Source organism: Dromiciops gliroides, chromosome 4, assembly GCF_019393635.1.
Source record: "Dromiciops gliroides isolate mDroGli1 chromosome 4, mDroGli1.pri, whole genome shotgun sequence".
NCBI classification, from domain to species: Eukaryota; Metazoa; Chordata; class Mammalia; order Microbiotheria; family Microbiotheriidae; genus Dromiciops; species Dromiciops gliroides.
In genome coordinates, this window is record NC_057864.1 from 382,396,621 (window position 1) to 382,422,842 (window position 26,222).

Genomic DNA, 26,222 nt, shown 5'->3' on the forward strand with positions numbered 1-26,222 from the left:
AAGGAATAAATGAAATAAGACGATGTGACTCAGATTATTATGTGGTGGGGAAAAAATCTCCTAAGGAGATTTATATGCAATTATGTGGGCCATTTCAAACATGATGAAAAGGAAAGACAGGAAATTTGGAGCAAAGGTAAAGTGAGAAGTGGTAACAGCTCAAGCCAAACCCATTGTGAGTGCAGGCTTGTTTTAATGAAAAACTGCCAAGATCACATTGCAGAGATACATACTGTGGATACTACCACTTTATACACCTATAGTTTGGGGCAATTGAGGATGTGTGTTTGGTTCCTACTGCCTTACTTTTATTCTATTTTTCTCCTACTCTTCTATCTTTCTATCTCCTATCTCATCTCTCACTCATGTTTATACAGTGCATCAGTTATATTCTTTTAGTGATGCCATTGACTATTGTTGAAACTATGAAGAAACTATGGTGGATATATAAAAGAACCAAGACTGTGATAATTTAGATCTTAAACTGTGGGACCCATACAGTGTCTTGTAAATTAATGTGGGAGTCACAAAAAATTTGGCAACAGTAAAAAGTTATGTGTGCCTATTTTATATAACTATATACCTAACGTCATGCAAAAATTTCTCTAATGAAAAGGGATCATGGATGGAAAAAGTTTAAGAAGCCCTGATTTATATGACCAATCCTCAGTGGTTTTCCCAGTTTGAGCATCTAAATATTTTGCCTGGACAGAGGTGTGTGAATTACGGTAAAAAGCCCAAAGTCAATAGACAATACCTGGGACCACCACCACCATGTTCTACTTACTTTACAAAAAAGACATCAAACAAAGAGCATAAGCAAATAAGTCTGGAGGTGGGTGTGTAGGTTGATGTACTTCCATGATGTCGAGATGATCCTGTGTTCTCAGAGGCTATGCCAATGGAGTACAAGTTCTGGCAGGTCCTACCAAGCTAGAAATTCTACATGTATAGATCTGGTATTGTCCAAGCATCAGCCAAGATAAATTGAAAGGCTCATTATAAGACTGGCTCTGCCAAGAGGGATATATTTTTTTGCTCACGACAATTCTAGAAAACTATCTACTAAGTTATTCAATCTGTATCAATGAAAAGAATACTCACATGAACAAAATTACAACTCCTTTAAGTATCAAAGATATATTAGAGAAGCAGTATGTTTGGTATACTGGAAAAGAGTACTATATTTGAAGTCGAAGTCAACAGCTATTTATTAAGTACTTACTTCATGGCAGGTACTGTGTGAATCTCTGGGCATAAAAACAGAGGTGAAATATTGTTCCTATACTAATGAAGTTCATATTCTAATATAGGAGACAACTATGCACATACATGAAGATATGGACAGAGTAAACAGAAAGTAATCTCATAGGAAAGGCACTAATGGTGTTTGGGAGGAGGAAAAAGCCTCCTGCAAAAGGTGAAATTTGGGCCAGATCTTGAAGGAGGCACTGGTGAGGGACTAAATTCAATGGTTCTAATTCTGATTCTACTACTTGCCACCAATATGAGTTCTTTGTAAAATGAAGGAATTGGACCCGATCATTTCTTAGTTCCCTTCTAGCTCTAAATCTGATGAGCTATGTTAGTTTTGCTAACAGGTTAAAAAATATAATCCTGGAAATATTCTTGTTGTTATTGTTCAGTTGTTTTAGTTGTATCCCACTTGTTTTAGTTGTGTTCGACTTCTCTGTGATCCAATTTGGGGTTTTCTTGGCAAAGATACTGGAATGATTTGCCATTTCCTTCTCAAGCTCATTTTAAAGATGAGGAAACTAAGGCAAATGGGATTGACTTGCCCAGGGTCATACAGCTAGTGTCTGAGGCTGAATTTGAACTCAGATTTTCTGGACTCTAAGACCAACACTCTATCTACTGCACCACCTAGCTACCCGAAAATGTTCTTACCCCCTTCCAATTTTTTCCCAATAGTTCTTTCCAATGTTTCCAAGAGTCTTCTATGGTTGAATCTAATCATTTTTATAAAGAAAGCAGAAGAGCTTAGCTAATAGTCAATAGTGCCTGCAATCATCATCATCAAACTATGTCATAGAAATGCTTGTTTTATTTCACAAATGAAAATAAATTTAAAAAATTTAAGTTATAATAGTGTGCAAGAAGATTTGAATTTCACACATTTTTCCTTCTTAACAGGGCCTATATTCAAACATTTCACTTCATGACTTTTATTTTAAAGAAAACACAGAAGGTACAAGAGATTGGCTTAACCATTCACATTGTTAAAATATGGTTGCAGAAACAATTCCTATTTCCTATACTAGGATTCAAAACTTCTTAGTCAACCTGTTATTATGTATTTATGTCCTAGACTGGTGAAATGAGTCGAATAAGATTCCTGGGGTGGAGGGGGAATTGACTCCCTTTTTGTATGTGTATCCCCAACACCTAGCACAGTACCTAGCACATGGTAGTCATTTAATAAATGTTCGTTCATTGATTGAAGGGTTGAAGGGGACTGAACTTGATTTCATGTAGGAAATTGGATAATCCTTTTTAATAATCCTAACTTGTTCAGTGCCACAAAAGACCTGACTTTTGAAGGCCAAAAAGTTTCTGGTAATGTCACATGGCTGCAAATCATGTAACATCAGAATCTCAGAAGACTCAAAAATACAAGTGGGCAGAAGGGCAACAAAAAGATGCATAGTGGGGGCAGCTATGTGGCGTAGTGGATAAAGCACCAGCCCTGGATTCAGGAGTACCTGAGTTCAAATCCGTCCTCAGACACTTGACACTAACTAGCTGTGTGACCCTGGGCAAGTCACTTAACCCCAATTGCCCTGCAAAAAAAACCCCAAAAACCAAAAAAAAAAAAAGATGCATAATGAATATAAGTAAGCAGCATGTTATATCTTGTGTGAAGGAGACAAAAGACATCTTCAGGGGTAATACTAGATAGCCAAGTTATGCATGGGGAATGAGAGACAAAAGAAGTCACAAATACAATATGGGAACAGAGATGTCAAACAGTCCTCAGGCAGCATGCAGCCCACAACATTCCATAGTTAGGCCTGAACCAGATTAAAATGTAATTGGGAAATCTTTAATAAGATAAATAAAAATATAACAGAACACAATGTAATACCCAGTTCTCTAAAACAACATGTGGCCCACAGGGATACAGTTTAGTGGCCTTGTTTTTATTTGAGTTTGAACCCACTGCTATAGAACATCCATGATAGCTCACTGTTGCTTATTTAGACAAATTTAAATTCTTGAAATAAGCATTTAGGGATTGCTATGTCAGCTCTGCTTAAATTACTTTGATATTCTAGAGCAGAGGTGTTAAAGTGGCTGCCAGTGAGCCAATTGGAACCAGATTAAAATGCAACTGGATGGGGCAGCTAAGTGGTGAGCTGGATTCAGGAGGCCCTGAGTTAAAATCTGGCCTCAGACACTTGACACTTACTAGCTGTGTGACCCTGGGCAATTCACTTAACCCTCATTGCCCCACCCCCAAAAAATGCAATTGGGAACTGTTTAACAAAATAAAGCAAAATACAGTAAAACATGGAAGTCTTACTTTGTGGTTTTCTAAGTTAATCGATATGTGGCTTACAAAAAATCTGTTCTATTTTGAGTTTGATACCAATACTCTAGAGCCTCTACTCTAGTTAAACTCAACTGTCTGGGCAGAGAGTAGACATGACAGGGGACAAGCCTCAACAAGGAAAGCCTGCTGCAATTGCATTTTGGCTTTTCCCTCACTCTACCCTTGCCTACCTTTTGCCACCTTTTTTTTTTTGGAGGGGGGGGGGGTGAAGCAATTGGGGTTAAGTGACTTGCCTAGGGTCACACAGCTAGTAAGTGTTAAGTATCTGAGGCTGGATTTGAACTCAGGTCCTCCTGACTCCAGGGCTGGTGCTCTATCCACTGTGCTTTTGCCACCTTTAATCAGGACCTATTGTACTCGCCACTCCCTGGCAGCCAAAGACCTGTCATTCTAGTTTCCACTATCTCTCACCATTCTCTTACACTAAATTTTCTGCTTCAAGGTCACTTTATTAACCACTGTCCTCATATACTCCCACTTTATTTTTAGCTCTTCACATGGCACTAACATGCCTCTCTGCATCTCTGAATCCTACTAATCCTTCAAGTCTACAGGTATTGTGAATCATTCCTTGAACATGTCAGTAGAACTCTTCCTGTTATGAAGTCTTAGAATGCCTATTGCCTGTAAGTCATATAGCACAAATTCTATCTTGTATTACTATTTTTTGTTCCTGTCTTGTCTCCCCAAATAAATTATAATATCTTTAAGAACAGAGATTAAGAGGCAGCATGGTATAATGGATAAAAAGCTGGCTTAAAAGTCAGGAGAACATGAATTCTAGTACTAACTGTGATGCACGTTGGCTTCAGTCAGTGATTTAACATCTCATTTAACTAGCATATATTAGAGTACCTGGCATATAGTAGGCACTTAATAACTGATGACTGACTATCAAAGGCCCAGGCAATTCTCTAAGACTATAAATTGGAAAACAACTGCTAATCTGAATCGGTAGTTTTCCTCCACCAATAAAATCACTGGTCCAGATACCCAACCTGTCTTCAAAAAAAGGGTAGAGATACTTCTTTTCTTTCCCATGATATTTAATTTAGTAGGAGTTCAATAAATATTTATTGATTTTTAAAAAAATTATGTGTTTATATATGTAAAAATACACACATATGAGTATATATGACAAATGTGTTGGTTTAAAATTTTTTTGAGACATTGATCGCTGTTGGAGGGTTCAGATAAGAATTCATAATATAGGGAGACTTGAAGTTCTCATAGGATTTAAAGAGGCAGAGAAGTTTAAATTCAATTTGGAAAGGTAAAAGTAAAGAAGTAGGAGTTCAAGACACATGCTGAAGGAATGGTGAAAAGTATGTCAGACTCCTTGGAAGAGAGTTTATATAAGAAAATACTGGGAAATAACTATAACAACTCCATCCCCACCCCCTAACCCAACTTTCAGGGCAGTCTAGTACAGGTTTAAGGTATTTGGTGAGTCAGCATCCCCTAAGACTATAGCTCATAATTCCCTACTGATGTTTTCACATTTAATAGTCAGCAAGAGCACAAAATCTGCTCAAAGAAAAGGCATTTAATGAAATGGCAGGAAAAGTAGTAGCAAGGGGCGGCTAGGTGGCGCAGTGGATAGAGCACCGGCCCTGGAGTCAGGAGGACCTGAGTTCAAATCCAGCCTCAGACTCTTAACACTTACTAGCTGTGTGACCCTGGGTAAGTCACTTAACCCCAAATGCCTCACTTAAAAAAAAAAAAGAATAATAAAAAAAATACATTTAAAAAAAAAAGTAGTAACAAATCATTTGTCCTATAAACATGAGATGTAGCCTTCCACAAATATATACAATATCAATGAGAAGGATGGACATATACCGTGAATACACATGGAGAGGTATACACATAGAGAACACATGTGGTCAGAATACATGGATGGAGGGACACATATATAGGAAATATGTGTAGACAAGGAATATACATGGAAAGGCAACTTACAGCTCTGACAGTGCAGTGGCACTGATGTCCTCTTGTGACATTTTTACAATTCTCTACTCCTGGTAGAATTTCATTCCCATGATTCCACAGTTTTCACTTTTGATTTGTGTAGTGCCTTTTTCAGTGGGTCCTTTGGTGTGAATGATTTTACCTGGGAGGGCTTGCAGTACACTTGGACTGTTCTGCTTCAGAGTCCCTTCTATTTTTCTCAAATTTTGAAAGCAGACCTTGCTGACCTTTAAGTTGCCTTTAGGCTCCACCCTCTCCAGTCTGTAGATGACTTATTCCTTTGCTCCCTGGATCTCCAGTTTTCAAAAGCTGATTCTGTTTTTCTCACCTCATAAAGTATCTTGTTTTCAGGACATCTGATATCAGCCAATAAATAATCTGTTTTGCAGAATTAGAGATCTCTCTACAATGCAAACCTAAGGTAGTTCTCAACCCAGTCACTTTCCTTCCTGACAAAGAGGATAGGAACTCTGACCACATACAGGATCATGATTGTTTTAAAGTTATTTACTTTATCTTAACCGCCCCCCCCCCCCCCCCCGGCAAGAAGATCTCCAAGAAACTGAGAGAAAACCCAGATTATTCCTGGTACATTGATGGTTCCTGTCTCAAATGATGCTGGGTATGTTATCACTACCACAGAAGAGGTCATTGACCCCCTTCCTTTGGCTTCTTCAGCACAACAGGCTGAACTTGAAGCCCTGACTCAGGCTTGTGAATTAAAAAGAAAAGCAAGTAAACATTTACGTGGATAGGAGGTATGCTTTTGGGGTGGCACATGATTTTTGGATGTTATGGAATATAAAGGGTTCCTGATGTCCTCTGGATGTCCCACATATCTAGAGATTGCTTGACTCCCTTTTGTTGCTAGCAGCAGTGATTGTTAAAATGCAAGGACATTCCCATGAAGATTAATGCCCGCGATTAATGCCCTTGCTGACCTGCATGCCAAGTAGGCTGCTCAGAAAACCCCAATCCCTATTAAGTCTGTCTTTAACATCTGCTGGGCCTGGCCCCAAGTTAACATTGACCCCAGCAAAGCTTGCTGTAGTCCAAAGGACCATGTCCAATCCAATCCAAAACAGACTAAGACTAGAAGGGTATGAAAAGGATAAAAACTGAACTCTGGTATGGGCCAAATGTATGCCCTGTCCTTCCTGACTCTCAGTGTTGACCTATGATGGAGTACCTGCACTCTTTAAGTCACTGGAGTCCTGAAAAACTGCTTAGTTTAAGCTGCAAATATTGGCAGGGAATATTGAGACGAGCTGCACATGACATTTATCTACAATGTGAAATCTATCCTAAATATAATGTAAGCAAGCCCATAAAAATTACCCCTAGGAGATTCCTTTACCCCTTTTCAAATCTGGCAGATTGATTTTATTCAACTTCTGCCCTCTTCCAGTTATAAGTTTATTAGTTATGGTTTGCATGTTCTCCCATTGGGTAGAAGCTTTCCCTTGCAGGAAAGCTACTGCAACAGCTGTAGCCAAGTGCTTATTAGAAAGGATTTTTCCCACCTGAGGAATTCTTAATAGAAGTTCACTCATTTCCTGGTCCAATTGTTAGCTTCCTGGCCAGTATTTCAACACTTACACTGGTGCTTACTACCCCCAATCCTCAGGTTTGGTAGAACGTATAAATGGGATCATTAAGGTTCAGCTTGGAAAGTTCATGGATGATTTGAATCTACCATGGCCAAAAGCCCTTCCCCTAGTTCTTCTGAACCTTAGGGTAACCCCTTTTGGTAAACATTATCTTTCACCTTTTGAAATCATCACTGGGCGTCCTATGCCTGCCTCTCTTTTCTCCTTCAAGTGACTCCCTCTCCATCAAGGCATCCCTTCTGTACTCTTGTAAAGGGCTCACACAAACTCTTCATCACCTTAATCATCTTATCTCTCAGTCATTTTCTAGTGGCTCAACCTTAATTCAATCCAACCTACAGTTGGAACCTGGAGACTGGGTCTATTGGAAAAAGCACCTGTGCAAGGATTCCCTACCAAGTCCTGCTGACCAACCCCTCAGCTGTGAAACTGAAAGGAATTGACAGCTGTATCCACTTATCACATCTGAAGAAGACCCCGACCCCTGAATGGACGGCCAGAAACACTACCAATGATACAAGCAGATGACAGCAGGGTAGACAGCTTTCCCAAGAATGCCAGGACGTGGCCTGAGAATTATGTTTCATGCCCCAACACTATTTTTTGGTCATCAACGAATTCCAGAATTCATCTTGACCAAGAGAAAGGAATGATAACTACAAATTTACTGAAAACTGGCTGATTTCCCCCTACTCCCTCTTTCCAGACATGTGAATTGCCTGGGGCTGTTTTTTTGGATGCCTTTTGTTCTGTTACCCCATAAAAACCCTGTTCTTGGTTCCCATCTTTGGGTATTCCTAGCTTCTTGCTTTGCAATACCATGAGCTATAGTTCCTCTGCCCCGATTAAAGACCTTATTTTTTCCTATATTGATTGTTTCATTAATTTACAGGTTAACAGTGGTCATAGTATAATGAAAAGAGAAGTGTATTTAGAACCAGAAGTGGGTTCAAATCCAAGCTCAGCTTTTTATGAGTTGTGTGACTCTGAGTCAGACCTTTCACTTCTCTAGGCTTCAGTTCCCATATCTATAAAATGATGGAATTGAAAAGTAATCTATAGTGTCTTGTGCAGCACTAACACCCTATGAGGTCCATTCTAATTCTATTTCTATGTCTGTAGTTCCTATGTCTGACATGACAAAAGTGATCTCTTTGGAATCAATCTCGGAATTGTGAGCAGGATAAAGTGGAGAGGATAAGATTGAAATAAATCATCTAGATATAGGGCATAAGTTAATAAGGGCATACACTGACTGTGGAACTAAAAGAAAAGGATGTTTTAAAGGGAGACAAAAGTAAGGAAGGAATTAACATTGACTTCAAATCTTCAAGCTTGAATAACTTGGGAGAATTAGGGTATTGAAAAAACAAGCAAGAGGTCTACATAATAAGATTACATTTACCTATTGGTATTATCACATGCTAAAAATCCTTCTTTTGCCCCCTCCCTCCCTTTTAGATCTTTGTCCATTCCAAATGAATAACAGCTTGTGCACTCCAGATGCATGATCATTTTCAGGCAAACTTCTGGTATAAAAATACTGGTGATTTTTCAGAACTGGAATTTCACCTTCATGTTCCTCAAGCAAATTCAATTAATCTGTTGGCTCCATATCTGGCTGTATCTATGCAGTTAAAGACTTACTTAATACTTCTCAGAAAAATATATGTTTATAATTTTCTATCAGCTAATTCTCTATATTCTGGAATTTATTTTCTTTGAAGTTTAGGAAACCAGATAATTGGTCACAAAACTGCTGACCTAAGTCCAAAAAGAAATATATTTGAACTTTTAAAAAAAGCAATAGGGAAGTAAGACACAACCACTTGGTGCAATTGTGGATAAACTGAAGGTCAGGAATTTATAATCCAGACAGTATAACATTGATTATTTTAAACACTTAATAGTGTTTTTTTAAATAGAATTTTATTTTTCAAAATATATGTTTTACCTAGCTATAGTGCATACTCAAACATTGCCTGATTTCAAAGTAAGGACCTGTAGATTTTTCTGTTTTTCTGTTTTGATCTGGGGGGGGAAGGATGCCTAAAGAGAGGAAAAAAAGGACCAACCATTTCTCTTATTCATGAAGAACACAAAACACAGAAACAGATAAGGCTTCCACTTCTTTGCAACTAAGCTAATATTCAGGTGAAAATAAACTTAAATTCTATTCCAAGAGTTTCCTGAGAAAACTTCAATTGGTAGTTAGGTTTCTCTTCCATTTCTTTTTTTCTTTCTTTCTTTCTTTCTTTCTTTTTTTTTTTTTTTTTTGGTGAGGCAATTGGGGTTGTGACTTTCCCAGGGTCACACAGCTAGTAAGTGTTAAGTGTCTGAGGCCAAATTTGAACTCAGGTCCTGCTGAATCCAAGGCTGGTGCTCTATCCACTGTGCCACCTAGCTGCCCCTCTCCTCCATTTCTAATAGTAGTGAGGTGGGAAGGAAATTGATATAACCTGGTCTGTAAGATACTGTAGCAATGCCTTACTTTTAAAAGATTGTTACTACTAATATATGTTAGTTACTGAGCATATGACACTGTAAAAATAACAGCAAGTAATTATACACATTAAAGCCTTGTTTTTGCCTCTGAAGTTTTATATGATACAAAAGATGAGATAAGGTAGATCAACAAATGTTACAATCACTTAGTAGCTGAGCATATGACACTGTAAAAATAACAGCAAGTAATTATACACATTAAAGTCTTGTTTTTGCCTCTGAAGTTTTATATGATACAAAAAATGAGATAAGGTAGATCAACAAATGTTACAATCACTTAGTAGTGGTATTGCTGGGTTAAAGGATATGCAGTTTTATAGCCCTTTGGGCACAGTTTCAAATTGTTCTCCAGATTAGTTGTATCAGTTCACAGCTCCAGCAACAGTGCATTAGTGTCCAAATTTTTCATTTCCTCTCCAATATCCACATCCCTTCCAACATAATATGTCAAAGGCAGGATTTCAATCCAAGTCTTCCTGAGTCTCAGGCCAGCCCATTATCTAGCCCAGCATGTAGTTATAATTAGGTACATACAAGATACATTTAGAGTAGATGGAAGGCAACCTTCAAGGGGATGGTAGCACCTGAGGAGACTGGAAAAGGCCTTCTGCAGAAAGTGGCCATTGAGCTAGGTCTAGGGGAAAACCTGGGGAACTCTGAGGCAAAGGTAAGTAGATAGCAAATTTCAAGCATGAGAGGATCTTCCTCTTATAGGAAGAGCAAGTAGGTTCATATTCCTGGTTCCTGGAGGGTATCAGAATTCATGTAGGGAAGTAAATTATGAAAAGAATGGAAAAGTAGGAAGGATCTAGATTGTAAAAACCTTTAAATGACAAATGAATGGGTTTATATTTTACCCTAAAAGTACTAGGGAGGGGCAGCTAGGTGGTGAAGTGGATAGAGCATCAATCCCTGGATTCAGGAGTACCTGAGTTCAAATGTGACCTCAGATAATTGACACTTACTAGCTGTGTGACCCTAGGCAAGTCACTTAACCCCAATTGCCACAAACACACACACACACACACACACACACACACACACACACAAAGTACTAGGGAGCCACTTGAGTTTGTTGAATAGGGGGTGACATGGTCAGACCTGAACTGTTGGAAAATCACTTTAGCAAGTTGTATATAGAATGAATTGGAGTAGGTGTGACCAGAGGCAGGAAGTTCAAACAGAAAATTATTGCATGTAATAGGCCAAGGAAGAGATGATGAGGGCCTAAATTATGGTAGTGGCTTGTGAATTGTTGTTTGGTTGTCCTTCCTTCTCAAAGAGGACTATGACATGGGGGTGATGTTATGACTTGCACTGTATTGGATTTAAGTGAGGGAGGGCTGTACAAGGTCACCAACCTCACTCTCTCCTCCAGAATCATCTGGGTCCAGTAGTAAGATCAGGACAACTGAATGTTTAAAGGCAATTGGGGTTAAATGACTTGCCCAGGGTCACACAGCTAGTAGGTGTCTGAGGTGAGCTTTGAACTCAGATTCTCACAATTGCAGGAACATCTAGCTGCCCCCTAGTGGCTTGTGAGTGGAGAGGAGAATATTGTAGGGGAGATGTGAAATGTTGTGAATGACAAGATTTGAAGTGACAGTGAAGAAATGAGGAGGAGGGGAGGGTGTTATGGACCTGGATGACTAGGAGGATGGTCATTCCTTTATAGCTCTAGATCTAAAATCCAATAAGCTAGGAATAGTACTTAATAAACAAACATTTGTTGTATTATGATTGTTGTTACTTCTGCAGTGCTATATATACATACATATACACACATACATTACATACACACATAATATAATCTCATTTGATCCTGCAAATAGGTAGATGCTATTATTTGCATTTGAGAGCATTTTAATTTGAGAAACTGAGGCTTAGAGAGGGTAAGTGACCCAGGTTCAAACTGCTAGTGGGTAGAATTCAGCTCATCCCGACTCCTACACCTTAAGGTACAGACGAAATCTTCCTAGGTCAGCAACCCTAATGGGGGTGGGGAGGCATAAAAGGAGATAAGGAATGAATGAAAATGTAAAGAAAAAAGGTGCTGATAGCAAAGAAAAATTGTTACCAAAGAAAATTGCTCTATCGTTCCAGCTTTCTCTTACTGGATAACTTATGCTCAAAAGGGCCCTCAAAATAGGAAATTACTTTTTGGTGGACGGGAGAAGGAGAAAAAAGTGGGTTCTCGACCCACCTCTTCCAGAAGCTGGCTATGGGACTTTACCATACTGGAGAACAATTCCTCCCTCCCTCTCTTCGCTACCCTCCCACCCACCCCCAACCCCCGGGCCCGGAGAGCCTTGCGAATGAACTTAGCAGCCGAAAAGCTGCCGCTCTGCACCAGGTGTTGGCACCTGGCGCCACAGCCACGGGCTGCCCCGATTCTAACTAGGTTAAAGTGCGAGGGGTGGGGTGGGGGTACTCTCTTTCCCTACGTAGGAAGATGCTCCGCCCCACGCGACAGGAAGGTCCGGCTCTACTACCGTGACCTTACGGTCCGCCGCTCCCGCACCCCATTGGGCGGTTTCACCCCAGCGTGCCCTCCCCCAGCCCTTCTTACCATGTGCATCGCCCTCTCCATCCACGCCTCTCTCTCCTCAGCTGACACGGACACTCCCGGGGCTGTGAGCGCCGCCGTAATAGTCTCCTCCATCCCGCCCCGGCAGCCAGAGGCCAGACGAACCAAGGGGAGAGGGTAGAGAGAGCGAAGCCGGGCAGCCAGGCAGAAGAGAACGGGCGGCGGAACGTCGGAGGCCCGAGGCTGCTGTTTCCGGGGGAGCCGCCGGATGGTGGGCACACCAGGGACGAAATTCGTGACGGACTCGGCTTTCCGGCCCCAGGCAGCCGCATCAGCGGCGTCGGTCGGGACGGCGGCCAGGACGGCTCAGTCGGGTCTCCACGCCCCCTTCTCTCTCCGGTGACAGTCGAGCCGGTGACTGGCGGCAGTGATTTCTCCGGGAGGACCCGGGGGAGGGACGAGGGCGATTGGGCACCTTGTCCTCGGGACCAGACCGGCCAGCCGCGTTCACCCGAGAAACCGTTCCTCTTCCCCAGCTTCTTCCTCCCGGTCCCCGCCACCCCGGGGCTCGCGGGTCCGCAGCCCCGTACGTCGCCTCTTTCCCGGCTACGGGACCGGAAGATGCTGAAGTCCGTGTGGAATTTTCTAAAACGTCACAAGAAGAAATGCCTGTTCCTGGGCACAGTCCTCGGAGGTGGGTGCAGGCTCGGGGGGACGTCTAGGGGCGGAGGGGCCCGTGCTCTGGCACCCAGTGCCCTGCCCAGCGCCTGTTCCTCCGGCTCCTCGGCTGCCTCGCCCATTTTCTCCTGGATGGAGGAACCAGGGGGCGGGAGAATCAGGAATTAGCTTTCTCCCCTGCGGCTTCCTAGAGTTAAAGAGCTGGAAGGGCCCAAAGAGATCCAACGCCCTCACTTGACAGTTGAGGGACCTGAGGTCCAGAGAGGTGAAGTGACTTGCCTAAGGTAGTAGTATTGCCTAGCTAGCTGGGCTTTTTATTTTTTCCGTCACATACCTTGGTTAGGCAATCGCCTCTGGATCCCATTTATTACTGGCTTTACTGGAGTGACTTATTGCAAGTAATCCAATTGCAACACCCAGAATTTTGCATTTATTTCTTCTTTAATAGGAGTTTCACAAAACTTAAGAGATTGCCCAAAGTTTGTCTTTCTCTCATCTCCCACTCCCCTCCTGTCCTCCTCCTCCTCCTCCTCCTCCTCCTCCTCCTCCTCCTCCTTCTCTCTCTCCCCTCCCTCCTTCCCTCCCTACCCCTCCTTCCCCCATTCACGTCTCTCTTTTTAAAACTATATTGTATTTGAACACACAGCTAGATGTACGGAAAGATCAAAGTACTTTTAAAAAATTAATCATTTAGTCTTTTTATATTTAATTCTGTGTAGTAAAGACTACATATGACCTAGGACAATTGGAAGGTTGATCAGTCTTCTTTAACCTTAAGATATGCAACTCCATTAAGGGCAGGTAAAAGAAATTCTATGGGGCCCTTCCTATTATCCTGTAGCCATAATGACTAAAATTTGCAGGAGGACAGGGAGAGAAAATGTTGGTGTGCCTGTGAACATAAGTTGGAGATGGATTCTTATAAGCATGGGATTTTGATATTCTTTTTTTTTCTTTTTCTTTTGACTTGTAATAAACATTTTACTTAAAGTTTTGAGTTCCAAATTCTATTCCTCCCTCCCCTCCTCCTTCCCTGAAGTGGCAAGCAGTCAGATATAGGTTATACATATGCAGTTATGTAAAACATTTCCATATTAGAAGACTCGAGATATTCTTATCATTAAATGCATGCAATAGATACAAAACTACTTATAAGTCAAGGACAAGAATTTCCCAAAGAGCTTGACCCATCTATCTTTTATTTTGATTGTGGTTTTCCATGCTAAGCCATAGATAAATAATAACACATTCTAGTTATCAGTAATTCAGATTTGTGGCTAATTTTGTGTTTCAGTCCTAAAAGCTTGAAACCAGATCCTTATTGTTGATGGAAGTATGGTTCTATTTGAGGCTGAGTAGGGGTTTTTTTGGGGGGGAGGGGGAGTTGCTGTTTTGAGGTGTTAATTCTTTCTACACTTACATGTTTTTATGGGTTGTTGCTGGTCTTATTGTTCTTGAAGAGGACCATGACATCAGGTGATGTCATGACTTGCATCTAAGTGAGGAAAGACTGTGCAAAGTCATCAACCTTACTCTCTCCTCCAGAGCCATCTGTGTCCAATATCAGGATGAGTGGAGATAGCCAAGGATGTTTAAGGAAAATGGGGTTAAATGACTTGCCCAGGGTCCCACAGCCAGTAAGTGACAGATTTGAACTCAAGTCCTCCCAACTTCAGGGCCATTGCTCTATCCACTGTGCCACGTAGCTACCCCAGATGTTTTTATCTAAACTGTACTGAGAGCACTCAATATTCCGTTGTTTGATTACATCGAATGTTTAGCCTGGAGAAGTGTTAGTGAAAATTTGATAAAGGTCTTCTGGTATTTGAAGGATTGGAAAGAAGAAATATGCTGGTTTTGCTTGGTCTCAGAGGGTAGAACTAGAAGCAATGGGTAGAAGTTACTGAGACACAGATTTTAGCTAAATATAAGAAAAAACTTAGTGAAAATTAGAACTCTGCCTTTGAAATGAAGAAGAGAATGGAGGAAGAAAGAAGAAGAAAGTAGTTATATGGCTTAGTGAATAGAGTATTAGTCCTGGAGTCAGGAAGACCAGAATTCATATCTGGCTTACTGGCTGTGTGACTCCAGGCAAATCACTTTAATCTCTGACTTTCTCAGTTTTTTCATCTGTAAAAATCGGAATAGTACCTTCCTCTCTCAAGGGTTGCTGTGAAGATAAAATGAGATAATATTTAAAGTGCTTTGCAAACCTTAAAACTTTATATAAATTCTGTTCTTATTAATAACTAATAGCCTATGTTCATATATCACTTTAAAGCTTACAAAACAATTTCTTTGGTTGGCACTATGACTATTTTTATCTTTGTTTTAAAGATGAGGAAGTTGAGCCTCAGAGAAATCAGGTGATTTACCTGTTGTTTCATAGCTAATAATTATCAGATGGGATTTAAAACTAGGTTTCTTTTGACTTTGGGTTACAGATTAGGTTTACTCTGTAGAAACCAAGAATTTCTAAAATGCTGGCAAAACCATAAATATAGTATTTTATTGAGTTATTGTTAATTTGTAAGGAAATTGAAAACTTAACTACAACACTCCATGAAGGAATAAACATTCTCTCTTTCAAGTGAAAAGGGAAGATTGAAAGAAAGCTGTATGGGACTTTATTTCTTGGGCTTTTTTTCTGCATCATCATACCTCAAGGAGCAACATAGATAAAAAATGCTGCAAAGAACTTTGTGCTATACATTGTAGATATAGATCCATGTAAATGGAGTGCAAATGAAATATTTAGAACAGGAAGAGAAATTGATTTTATGGTCTTACAATAAGAAAACTTTTTCTCTCTCAGAATTGTAGCTAGTCAAGGAAAGAAAAACAGTGGAGGATCACAATAAACATTTACCTAAAATACATCAAGCCTCTTAAGGGTAAAGCATACATTAACTTAGATGTCATGCCCAAGCATTTGGTTCAAAAATATGGAAATAAAAATCGCTCAAACTATAGGTCTCCTTAGTATGGGAACTGTCATGTCTGTTGGTTGGTTAGGTGATTGTATGTTTGTATGGCAGATGTTTGAATAGGAAATCTGGCTGGCTTCTAATAAGACTAAAATAAGTAAATGTTACAAAAGAGTGGGCTACCCGTTACAGTATGTTTATTGACCACTATGAGAAAATATAGTATGTGGATTTAATTTATGATTCTGCATTCCTGAGCATCTGTACTGATTTCCTCTATTTCTCTCTCTTTTTTTTTTCTTGTTTTTTTTAAGTGAGGCAATTGGGGTTAAGTGACTTGCCCAGGGTCACACAGCTAGAAAGTGTTAAGTGTCTGAGGTCAGATTTGAACTCAGGGACTCCTGACTCCAGGGCCGGTGCTCTATCCACTGCACCACCTAGCTGCCCCTATTTCTCTCAATAACTTTCCCAACCCATTGTAATCCTGGCTTCCAGTGTTATCACTCAAATTAAACTTCTTTGTCGAAATTACCATTGATTTCTTAATGATCAAGTCTGATAACCTTTTATCAGTCCCTTTCCTTGACTTCTCTGCAGCATTTGAAACTGTAGATCTTTCTCTCTTCCTACATATTCTCCTATCAAGGATTTTCTGACACTGCTCACTCTTACCTCTCCTCTTACCTCTCTGACTACTCCTCAGTCTCCTTTGCTAGAATGTCATCCATATGATGACCCTAATTATAAATATGCCTCTAGGACTGTGTACTGTGCCTTCTCCTCCTCCCCCAAAGTAATTTGTGATCTCATCTTCTCTTCAACTTCTCTATGCAGATGATTGCAGATTTTTTTTATGTAACCCTAGAATATCCATTAAAAACTCATTATCTTTTCTCTCAAACTCTACCCTATTCTTAACTTCTTTATTTCTATTCACAGTGCCACCATTCCTCCATTCACATGGGTTCAAAAACTGTCATCCTCTATTCTTCCTTTCCCTCGAATCCACTGTAGTCAAGTTTTGTTGATGCTCTCCATAATTTATCCACCATTTTTCTTTCTCTCAATTTACATGATTACCACTCCAGGTTAAACCCTCAATACCTTTAGCCTTAACTATTGTAATAGCCTTTCTAATTGGTTTTCCTGCCTCAAGTCCCATTCCTCTTCAATTTATCCTTTCTACAGTTGCCAAAGAAAAAAGTTTCAGGTGTCTCTAGGATCAAATACAGGCTTGCTCTGAGTAGTATTTAAAGTTCTTCTCAGCCTGGTTCTTGCCTACTTTCCCAGCTTATTTAATCAAATTATATACACATTCCTCCCTTTCACAGACTATGGTGTCTAGCCAAACTGGCCTATTTGTTCCTTGTATATAAAATTCAGTCTCTCAGTTTTGCAAAGGCTATATCCCTTGCTGCTTGGAATTCGATCTCTTCTGTTTCTTAGAATCAATGACTTCCTTTCTATGTTCTGCATCAGTATCACCTGCTACTACATCCTTTTCTCAACTCCTTTTATGTTGCTTTTCTCTCCAACAGGGAGAGTAAGCTCATGAAGGACAAATAGTGCTACTTTTTCATTTTTGAGTAGGTATTTTACTTAAAATTTTATTGATCTTATTATTAGCAAATAAACTTATTTCATGTTCCCCATGTTATTTAGTTTTAGGCAATGGTTTTTGTCTTTTGTATTAAAAGAACATTTACTTACTAGACCCTGGGCAAGTCACTTAACCCCAACCCCCGCCTCCCCCCCAAAAAAGAACATTTAATTTCATCTTGAATCTTTCACAGATAGAGATTCACAAATTGTTAAATCAGGAGTTTGTTTTGAGTTGGTTTTATTTTTTCAGCATTGTGAAAAACATTCTGATACCATAATTAGTTCATTTTTAAACACTTTCAGGAGTATATATCCTTGGGAAATATGGACAAAAGAAGATCAGAGAAATACAAGAGAGGGAGGCTGCTGAATATATTGCCCAAGCAAGACGACAATATCATTTTGAAAGTAACCAGAGAACTTGCAATATGACAGGTAAGACAAAAGAATATTTTCCTATGTATAGGATTGTTTATATCTGTGTGCACATGTGTATAACTGTGTCTATAATATACATATCTCTGTGTGTGTGCGTGCATGCGCGTGCGCGCAAGCGTGCAAAACAAACTTTGAGGCCAAAGATCTTTTTGGTTTTTTGTTTCTAGGGTCTTGGGCTGGTTGTTTATTTGTTTGTTTTTTAGTGAATGGAGAAATAGCACAGAAGTTGAAACTTCTGAAATCCAGTTTCTGACACATACTGGCTGTGTGACCCCCGAGTAAGTCACCTAATCTCTATACTTTTGGGGTGTCAATCTCAAATAGAAATGGATCCCTGTAGGCTGCATATTGATGTAGAAAACCATAAATTAACATTACTTTTGTTGTATTTTTATTTATTTTGTTAAATATTTACCAGTTACATTTTAATCTGGTTGGGGCAGGACTGTCAGCTTTGAGTTGACTCTGCTGTAGACTATTCTCTAAGACCATAATTTTTGACAAAGTGCTGGACCTACCCTGGGAGAGGGAGTTTCCTAAACCAGTGAAATCACAGGTGTAGTCCCTATCTTTGTCCCTAAGGATACCCAGCACACTGTACCTTTCACTTAATGTTTAATATAAATGTCTGTTGATTTTAAATGACTAGGCTACCTAAGCATGGAGAGTCTCCTCAGCATTAGATTGTCTATCAGTTGATCAGTTCTTTTGATCATGGCATCTCATAGAGATCCTCTGCTAAGGTGCAGAGGAGTTGAAATCTGCATTTTTGGAGAATGTATCCACACTGATGAAATTATGGTCCTTTCGAAGTATTAAAATAATTTCAGAGATCAATGTTTCAGTAAAATATACTTCTTTTTTGTTCATTCACTAAGTCATGGCTGACTCTGTGATCCCTTGGATGAAGTTCATGGTCATTGTTTCCATGATACTATTTATCCATCTCATCCTTTGCCATCCCCTTTTCCTTTTGCCTTCAATCTTTCCCAACATCAAGATCTTTTCCATTAAATTGTCTTCTCATTATGTGCCCAAAGTATTTAAGCTTCAACTTCAGTATTTTATCTTCTAGTGTATAGCCCGAATTAATTTCTTTAAGTGTTGACTGATTTGACCTCCTTGCTGTCCAAGGGACCCTCAAAATATGCTGGGTCTACGTATTATTTGATAACAGGATTTTAATGTAAAAATTAACAATATCAAGATATAAATGCTTAAATGTTATAAGAATATAAAACTTTTTTTTTGAAAAATTGCAAATCTTGCTTTCCCTGAAGTAGATTCCCAACATGTGTTTGATAAGTTTAATATCCATTGCTAGACAAATTTGCCTAAGTATGACTTCTTTAATGATAATATATGCCCTCAGCATTTGATCTGATGATTTACAGGAGCTAGTCTTCCCCCTGCTGTTACCACTTCTTTATTGGATAGCTGTCCTATTTTTCACCTCTTCTAAGTCCAGGGCAGATGCCTAGTTACAAGATAAATGGTTGAGAGATAAATGGATTCACTTAAACATATTAAGCACCTGTGTGTGCAAAACTAACTTAGGCTATGGGGAAGATACAAAATTTCAATGAGATGAGTTTTGCCCAGAGGTACCCTTACAACCCTTTGTCTCATTTCTTAATACCAATTCTTAGGTCCCTGCTCCCCTCTTGTTCCTCTGGGGCAGGGAATTAAGGAGAAGTTGAAATATTCATGCTATGGATCTATAAGGAAAAAATGTTTAGTTGTAAGTAACAGGTGGTAGCAGTAAGAATGGAAGAGAAGAAATAGGGTGACTCGGAAATAGAAATAAGACATGTACCTGAGTATTTGTTTTAGGACTCAGATATTGACCAGAGGCCCTCCCCAATCTGATTTTCCTTACCCTGAAGGGGTTCTTTGTTTCATTCCTTCCTTTTTTCCTCTTTGACCCAGTTTCATGATGCTAATCCCAAAATTCCAGTTTATCTACTCCTACAAGTATCTGTCCCTCTTCCTATCAACATACCAGTTCTTTTCCCCACATTTTAAGAGCCAGGACAAGAAAACACCATGCAAAACAGAAGCTGGAAACAAAAAAACAAAAAACAAACAAAAAAACAACACCAAAGGGGCAGCTAGGTGGTGCAGTGGATAGAGCATTGGCCCTGGAATCAGGAGGACCCGAGTTCAAATTTTACCTCAGACACTTAACACTTGCTAGCTGTGTGACCTTAGGCAAGTCAGTTAATCCCAGTTGCCTCACTAAAAAAACCAAACAAACAAACAAAAAACCCAGAAGCTGGGCAAGTTCCCATTCTTAATACCTATAGGCAAAGTGAAGCCTTTCCTCTCCTGGCAGATGAAAAAAATCTGGTGGAAAAGGTTCTTTGTATCAGAAGTTGTAATTTTTAATATATTTTCACAGGGAAACACTTTCTACACAGTGTTTGGGTTCTGTTGAATTGGAGAGTTGTGTACAGTACTATACTTCAAATGTGGGTTAAATTGGCTTTTTTGGCTGCTTACAAACATTACATCATATTTGGGAAATGTTCATATTGAGGTCTGAAAAACCGACTGTAACATGAACTTAGAGCCTAACCTATTTGTGAGATGGGACTGTCAGTGCTAAAAAAATGTTATCACAAAATCAATATGTAAACAGCTTCAAGGGACCCTTATAATAGGTTATTGTAAGCCCAGCCTTATTAAGAACAAGTTCTGTCAGAATTATCTTACTATGAGGAAGCAATAAATAAGATCATTCAGCCAGGGGGTACCTCCAAGACCATATAGTACAGTACCCTTATTTTATAGATGTGTGCCCTTGCCATATTATTTCTAATGCATGTCTGTGCTTCATTGACTAGAAATTGAATCTTTAAGATCAGTCAGCATCATAGCTACCTAAGATTCGATTAATCTATTTGTGATTAGCTAAAGTTTGTCAGAGATGCCTTTATTTAATAGCAGTTATTTGGAGAGAGATTTGGACAACTGTTTCTCCTTGTAGCCAATGACTTTTCCAGACTAAAGCAATTTCCAACTCACTTTTTATAGTGATCATGAAGCAAAAGATGAAGAAATTCTATAGCAGTGAAAGGACAAAAATAGATCATTTAAATTACATTTTTGAATTATTTTCCAAAAGGAACATGAGTAATGTGGGCAAAACCTTGGGAAGATTTGGTTGACAGTTGTGACTTTTTTGGTAGTAAGATACTCAAAAAATACAATCTATTCAGTGATTCAAGGGAGACCCTGGACACTCTTAAAATATTAATTGTCAATTTTTGCAATTTAATGAGAGGCTTTAGTATTGTTTTCCACAGTAACTTTCCCCTTCTATTTTAATATTCACTGTAATATCTCCCTGTATTCCTACCTCTCCTAAATAACCATCCCACATAACAAGATTTTGTTAAACAAAAAGAAGAGCAAAAGTCAGCAAAACTGATCAATACATCAAAAAAAAAAAATCTGAAAGTGAGTGTTCCATACTCACTGACCCTCCCCCAACTTCTACAACTGTGTTGGGGGATGTGTCTTTTCATATCTTTTCTCTGCGGTCTTGCTTGTACTTTACAATTTTGCAACATTCACTTTCCTTCCTATACAAAGAAAATTTTAGTGATGTCTCTTTACATCATCAAGATTTCTCCCCATTACCTCTTCCCCCTCATAGTGTGGAAATTTATTTTGATTTGGGGACCCTACCTTTGGGCTGAGATTAGAAAGCCTTGAGCCCTCAAGGTTTTTTCTGTGTGAGGGGCTGGTGCCCCTCCCCCTCCACTTCAGTTGAGCCAAAAAGCCATGTGGGCTGAGACCCCAGGTCAGACAGCTGGGGAAAAAAGCCCCAGCTCCCTCTGCCCTGGGTGGATCTATCTGAGAGATCCCAGGCTCATCCAGGCCAGCCTCTGATGTAGCCCGTGCAGAGGTCCCTGGATCCTTGGGCGTGGTGCGCACGGGATGCTCAAGTGTCCCCCGCTCAGCCGCAGCTGTAGTGTGACTGGCGGATTAGCTTGGGGGGGGGGGAGGTGCAGGAAGCCCCGAGATTTGAGTGGTTAGAAGGAAGATATATGCTGGGGAGTTAGAGAGTGAAAAAAAAAAACAAAACGCCAAAGGCTAAGTTGGAAGGGAGAGGCTGGAAGGTTAAGCGGTTGGAGAGGAACGGACAGAAAGGGGGCTGCTAGAAGGACACTGAGGAGACTGAGGCTCTGTAAAGAGAGGGGCTGACTGAGATGGATAAAAGTCTAAGACCAAGGAAGAAGAACACCAGAAGGCTAGAGACACAGAGAAGCAGTGAGAAAGGGATGCTAGAGATGCCAGGGGGTTGGCAACAGAGGTGAGGACACTAAGGGGCTTTTCAGGGGGGATCGAAGAAAAAGCTAAGAGCAAGAAGGGACAGAGGCTGATACGGAGCAGGGGGGCTTTTCAGTGAGGGGAACGCTAGAAGAAGGTCCGTTGGTACTCAGGAAGAGGCTAAAAAAGTTCCGGGTGCAGCAGGTGGAAAGAGACGCACTGGAACGCTGTCAGGTTGTACATTTTATTTCCCTGTATTCTTAATTTTAAATTGTATCTCATAAATAAATCCTCTGCTGTTAAAATGGAAGAGGGTTCTTAATCTTTTGCTTATCAATTTTGGGAGTGGAGCAGTGTGGTGGAACTTTATAAATGGCCCATAGGAAATTAATAGCGGTCAGATAACCAAACAGTCAACAGTCCCAGATTAAGTACCCCAGTCAGATTAGGACCCCCCAAAATTAGTCAAGTCACAATATTTTTTACATTTGAATGAATACCCAGATGGGACTTATGGCCCAATTATAATTTTTCTAAACTTATAATTTTTCATATAATCATAATTTTTCATAAGTCCAATTATATAATTTTTCAGACTAGAGTAGTTAGTTAATTAATTAATTTGTTTACAATAGAAAGTCTTTCCATATAATAATAAATATTTTTGTTTTGTTTTGTTTTTTTGTTTTTGCTGGGCAATGGGGGTTAAGTGACTTGCCCAGGGTCACACAGCTAGTAAGTCAAGTGTCTGAGGCCGGATTTGAACTCAGGTACTCCTGAATCCAGGGCCGGAGCTTTATCCACTGCGCCACTTAGCCGCCCCAATAAATATTTTTTTAAGAAAAAAGGAAAGAGAGCACTCTATGCCCACGTCCTGCGGGGAGAGTGGAAGTGTGCGGTCTGGAAAGGTTACACTTGAGAGTTTTGCTGGTCTTAAGTTAGAAACTTCTACTGTATATGAATAATGAATAGGGCCTAGAATATGATAGGAAAGAGGCATGCTAGATTATATTTGGGAAATTGAACAGTTCTGGAAGCTTCCTCAGGAGCCAAGATGGCGGAGGAAAGGCAGTGAGCTCCCAAACCCATGACACCATCACTCCAAAAAACATCCAAATAAAGCCATAGGAAAATTCCCAGAGCAACAAAACTCACAGAAGAATGTGCTGAAATCATCTTCTAACCAAGAATGACTTGGAATGGCAGAAGGAGGGCGCTGCTGTGCTAATACAGGAGTCAAGCCCAACCCCACAGTCACCCTGACACAGATCCAGTCCCAGGAAAGCCTCACCAGAGAAGGAGAGTCCCAGAGCCTCTGAATCAGCTGAAGTTCCAGTGTCATCTGGAAGCAAGCTCACAGTCTAGTGAGCCCTGGGCAGGGGGGAGACTACAGGGGTCTATGCTGGTGCTAAGGCACAACTTGGATTTTACACCCCTGCTGAGAACCAGGAGGTAGGCTTGAGTAGCAGTGGCCCAGGTTGGGGAGGGCACAGGCTCATTGGAGCTAACAACCACAACACACACAAAGCTGGTTGATTAGCAAGTTGGTCTGGGGTCATCTAAGGACCAGGGAATAGGCCAGGTGAGTGAAGAACCTGATTATCCTTAAATCATACCACCTGGCACTTCTGAAGCTTGGGGTACTGCAACCTGGAAACAGTGCCCCACTTTAAGGAGCTAAAAGTCAAGTAAAAGACAAGCAAGACGAGCAGAGAAAGGTGAGGGCCATAGAAAGTTTCTTCAGTAACAAGGAAGATCAAGGTGCACCCTCAGAGGAAGATGTCAACATCAGGCCCCTATATCTAAAGCTTCTAAGAAAAATATGAATTGGTCTCAGGCCATAGAGGTGCTCAAAAAGGACTTTGAAGATAAAGTTAGAGAGGTAGAGGAAAAAATGGAAAGAGAAATGAGGGTGATGCGGGAAAGACATGAGAAAAGTCAACAGCTTGAGAAGTCAAATGGAAAAGGAGGTACAAAAGCTCTCTGATGAAAATAATTGCCTAAGAATGAGGATTGAACAAATGGAAGCCAGTGACTTTATGAGAAACCAAGACACAATAAAGCAAATCCAAATGAATAAAAAAATAGAGGGCAATGTGAAATATCTTCTGGGAAAAACTGCTGACCTGGAAAATACGTCTGGGAAAGATAATTTGAAAATTATTGGTCTACCTGAAAACCATGATCAAGGAAAGAGCTTAGACATCATCTTCCAAGATATTCTCAGGGAAAATTGCCCTGAAATTCTAGAAGAAGAAGCTAAAATAGAAATTGAAAGAATCCACCTATAACCTCCAGAAAGAGATCCCAAAAGGAAAACTCCTAGGAATATTATAGCCAAATTCCAGAGCTCTCGGGTTAAGGAGAAACTATTGCAAGCTGCCAAAAAGAAAGAATTCAAGTACTGTGGAGCCCCAGTCAGGATAGCACCAGATCTAGCAGCTTCTACATTAAAGGACCAGAGGGCATGGAATATGATATTCCAGAGGGCAAAGGAAATGGGATTACTACCAAGAATCACCTACCCAGCAAAACCCAGCATAATCTTTCAGCGGAAAAAATGAGACTTTAATGAAAAAGAAGACTTTCAGATATTTGTGATGAAAAGACCTGAACTGAATGGCAAATTTGACTTTCAAATACAAGACCCTAGAGAACCATAAAAAAATTGGAGCTGGGTGACATACCTGGGGTTGTACAGCAGGTGACTGTCTTGTGTCTGAGGCCAGTTTTTGGCTGGGATCCCCCTGGGTCCAGGGGTGGTGCTTTGTCCACTGTGTCACTTAGCTAGGTGATGATATCTTTAGGGTTAAATTGAGGGGTGAAGGGAATTCACTGGGGGAGGGGGAAGGGCAGAGGTGAAATCCTACATGAAAGAAACAGGAAAAGGCTTATGGAGTGGGGGGAAAGATGGGAGAGGAGCAGGGCAGTAAATGAATTTTACACTCATCAGAAAAGGCTCAAAGACCTTAAACTCATCAGAGCTGCCTCAAGGAGGGATTAACACACACACACCCAACTGGGTGGAATAATCTATTTAATCTGGGCAGTAAATGATCCTAGCACTCATCAGAATTGGCTCAAAGACCTCAATCTCATTAGAATTGACTCAAGGAGGGAATAATGTACACACTGAATTGGGTGGCATAATCTCTCTAACCCTGCCGGAAAATAGGAGGGGAAGGGGATAAAGAGAGAGGGCCAAAAGAAGGAAGGGCAGAGTGGGGGGGGGGGGGACAGACAGAAGCAAATCCCTTTTCAAGAGTGATAGGATGAAAGAAGATGGGTAATAGAATAAATATCATGGGGAAGGGAATAAGATGGAAGGGAAACAGTTAACAATAGTAATCATGAAAAAGAAAAAAGGGGGAAAAATTGTACAAAAAATATTTATAGCAACTCTTGGTGGAGGCTAAGAATTGAGAATCATGGGAATGTCCATCAATTGAGGAATGATGGAAAAAGCTTTGCTATATGATTGTAGTGGAATGGTCCTGTAGCACAACTACAGGAAATGACAAATAGGATGATCCCCGAAAAACCTGGAAAGACTAATGAACATCGATGTATAGTGAAGTGAGAAGAGCTGGGAGGACATCGTATATAGTGACAGCAGTATTGTTCAATGAGCAATTGTGAATGACTTAACTACTCTCAGCAATGCAATGATCCAAGACAATCCCAAGGAACTAATAAGGAAGCTTACTATGCACCCCTATAGAAAGAACTGATAAAAAGAACACTTGTGGATTGTACATATATAACCTGGCTGCAATCTTGTGGAGGGGGGAGGAAAGGGAGGAAGGAGAAAAAATCGGAACTCTAAATCTAATGAAAATGAATGTTGAAAAGTACCCTTACATGTAACTGGAAAATAAAATAAATGTTTGTTGCTGAAATTGAACAGTTCTTTTAATGAACTCTGCTTCCCTGAAATAGGTGCCTGCCTTTTTAGAATCAGTAGTTTTCTTGTGAACTTTAGCTCCCAGCTATAGAAAACAAATGTTTCTGAAGAATTAAAGTAGATAAACCAAAGGGCAGTGGAGATTTACCTAGTGAACAGGTTTAAGCTGCAAGTTTATTATTAACAAAGAATTGTTGCACAAGAGCAG

The 26,222-nt window shown here is 40.2% G+C and overlaps 2 protein-coding genes across 2 annotated transcripts in view; one reads left to right on the forward strand and one right to left on the reverse strand.

Moving 5' to 3' along the window:
• The window catches only part of ADAT2 (adenosine deaminase tRNA specific 2), a 39,496-nt gene extending 26,977 nt beyond the window's left edge, over positions 1 to 12,519 (reverse strand). The window contains 2 exon segments of the mRNA XM_044002080.1: positions 12,230 to 12,358; positions 12,361 to 12,519. Of these exon segments, the coding sequence (XP_043858015.1) occupies positions 12,230 to 12,358; positions 12,361 to 12,519 (288 nt within the window).
• A 145-nt stretch (positions 12,520 to 12,664) lies between these two features.
• Positions 12,665 to 26,222, forward strand: part of PEX3 (peroxisomal biogenesis factor 3) — a 65,860-nt gene continuing 52,302 nt past the window's right edge. The window contains exons 1-2 of the mRNA XM_044002081.1: positions 12,665 to 12,881; positions 17,698 to 17,829. Of these exons, the coding sequence (XP_043858016.1) occupies positions 12,809 to 12,881; positions 17,698 to 17,829 (205 nt within the window). The 5' untranslated portion in view covers positions 12,665 to 12,808. The remainder of the gene's footprint in view (positions 12,882 to 17,697; positions 17,830 to 26,222) is intronic.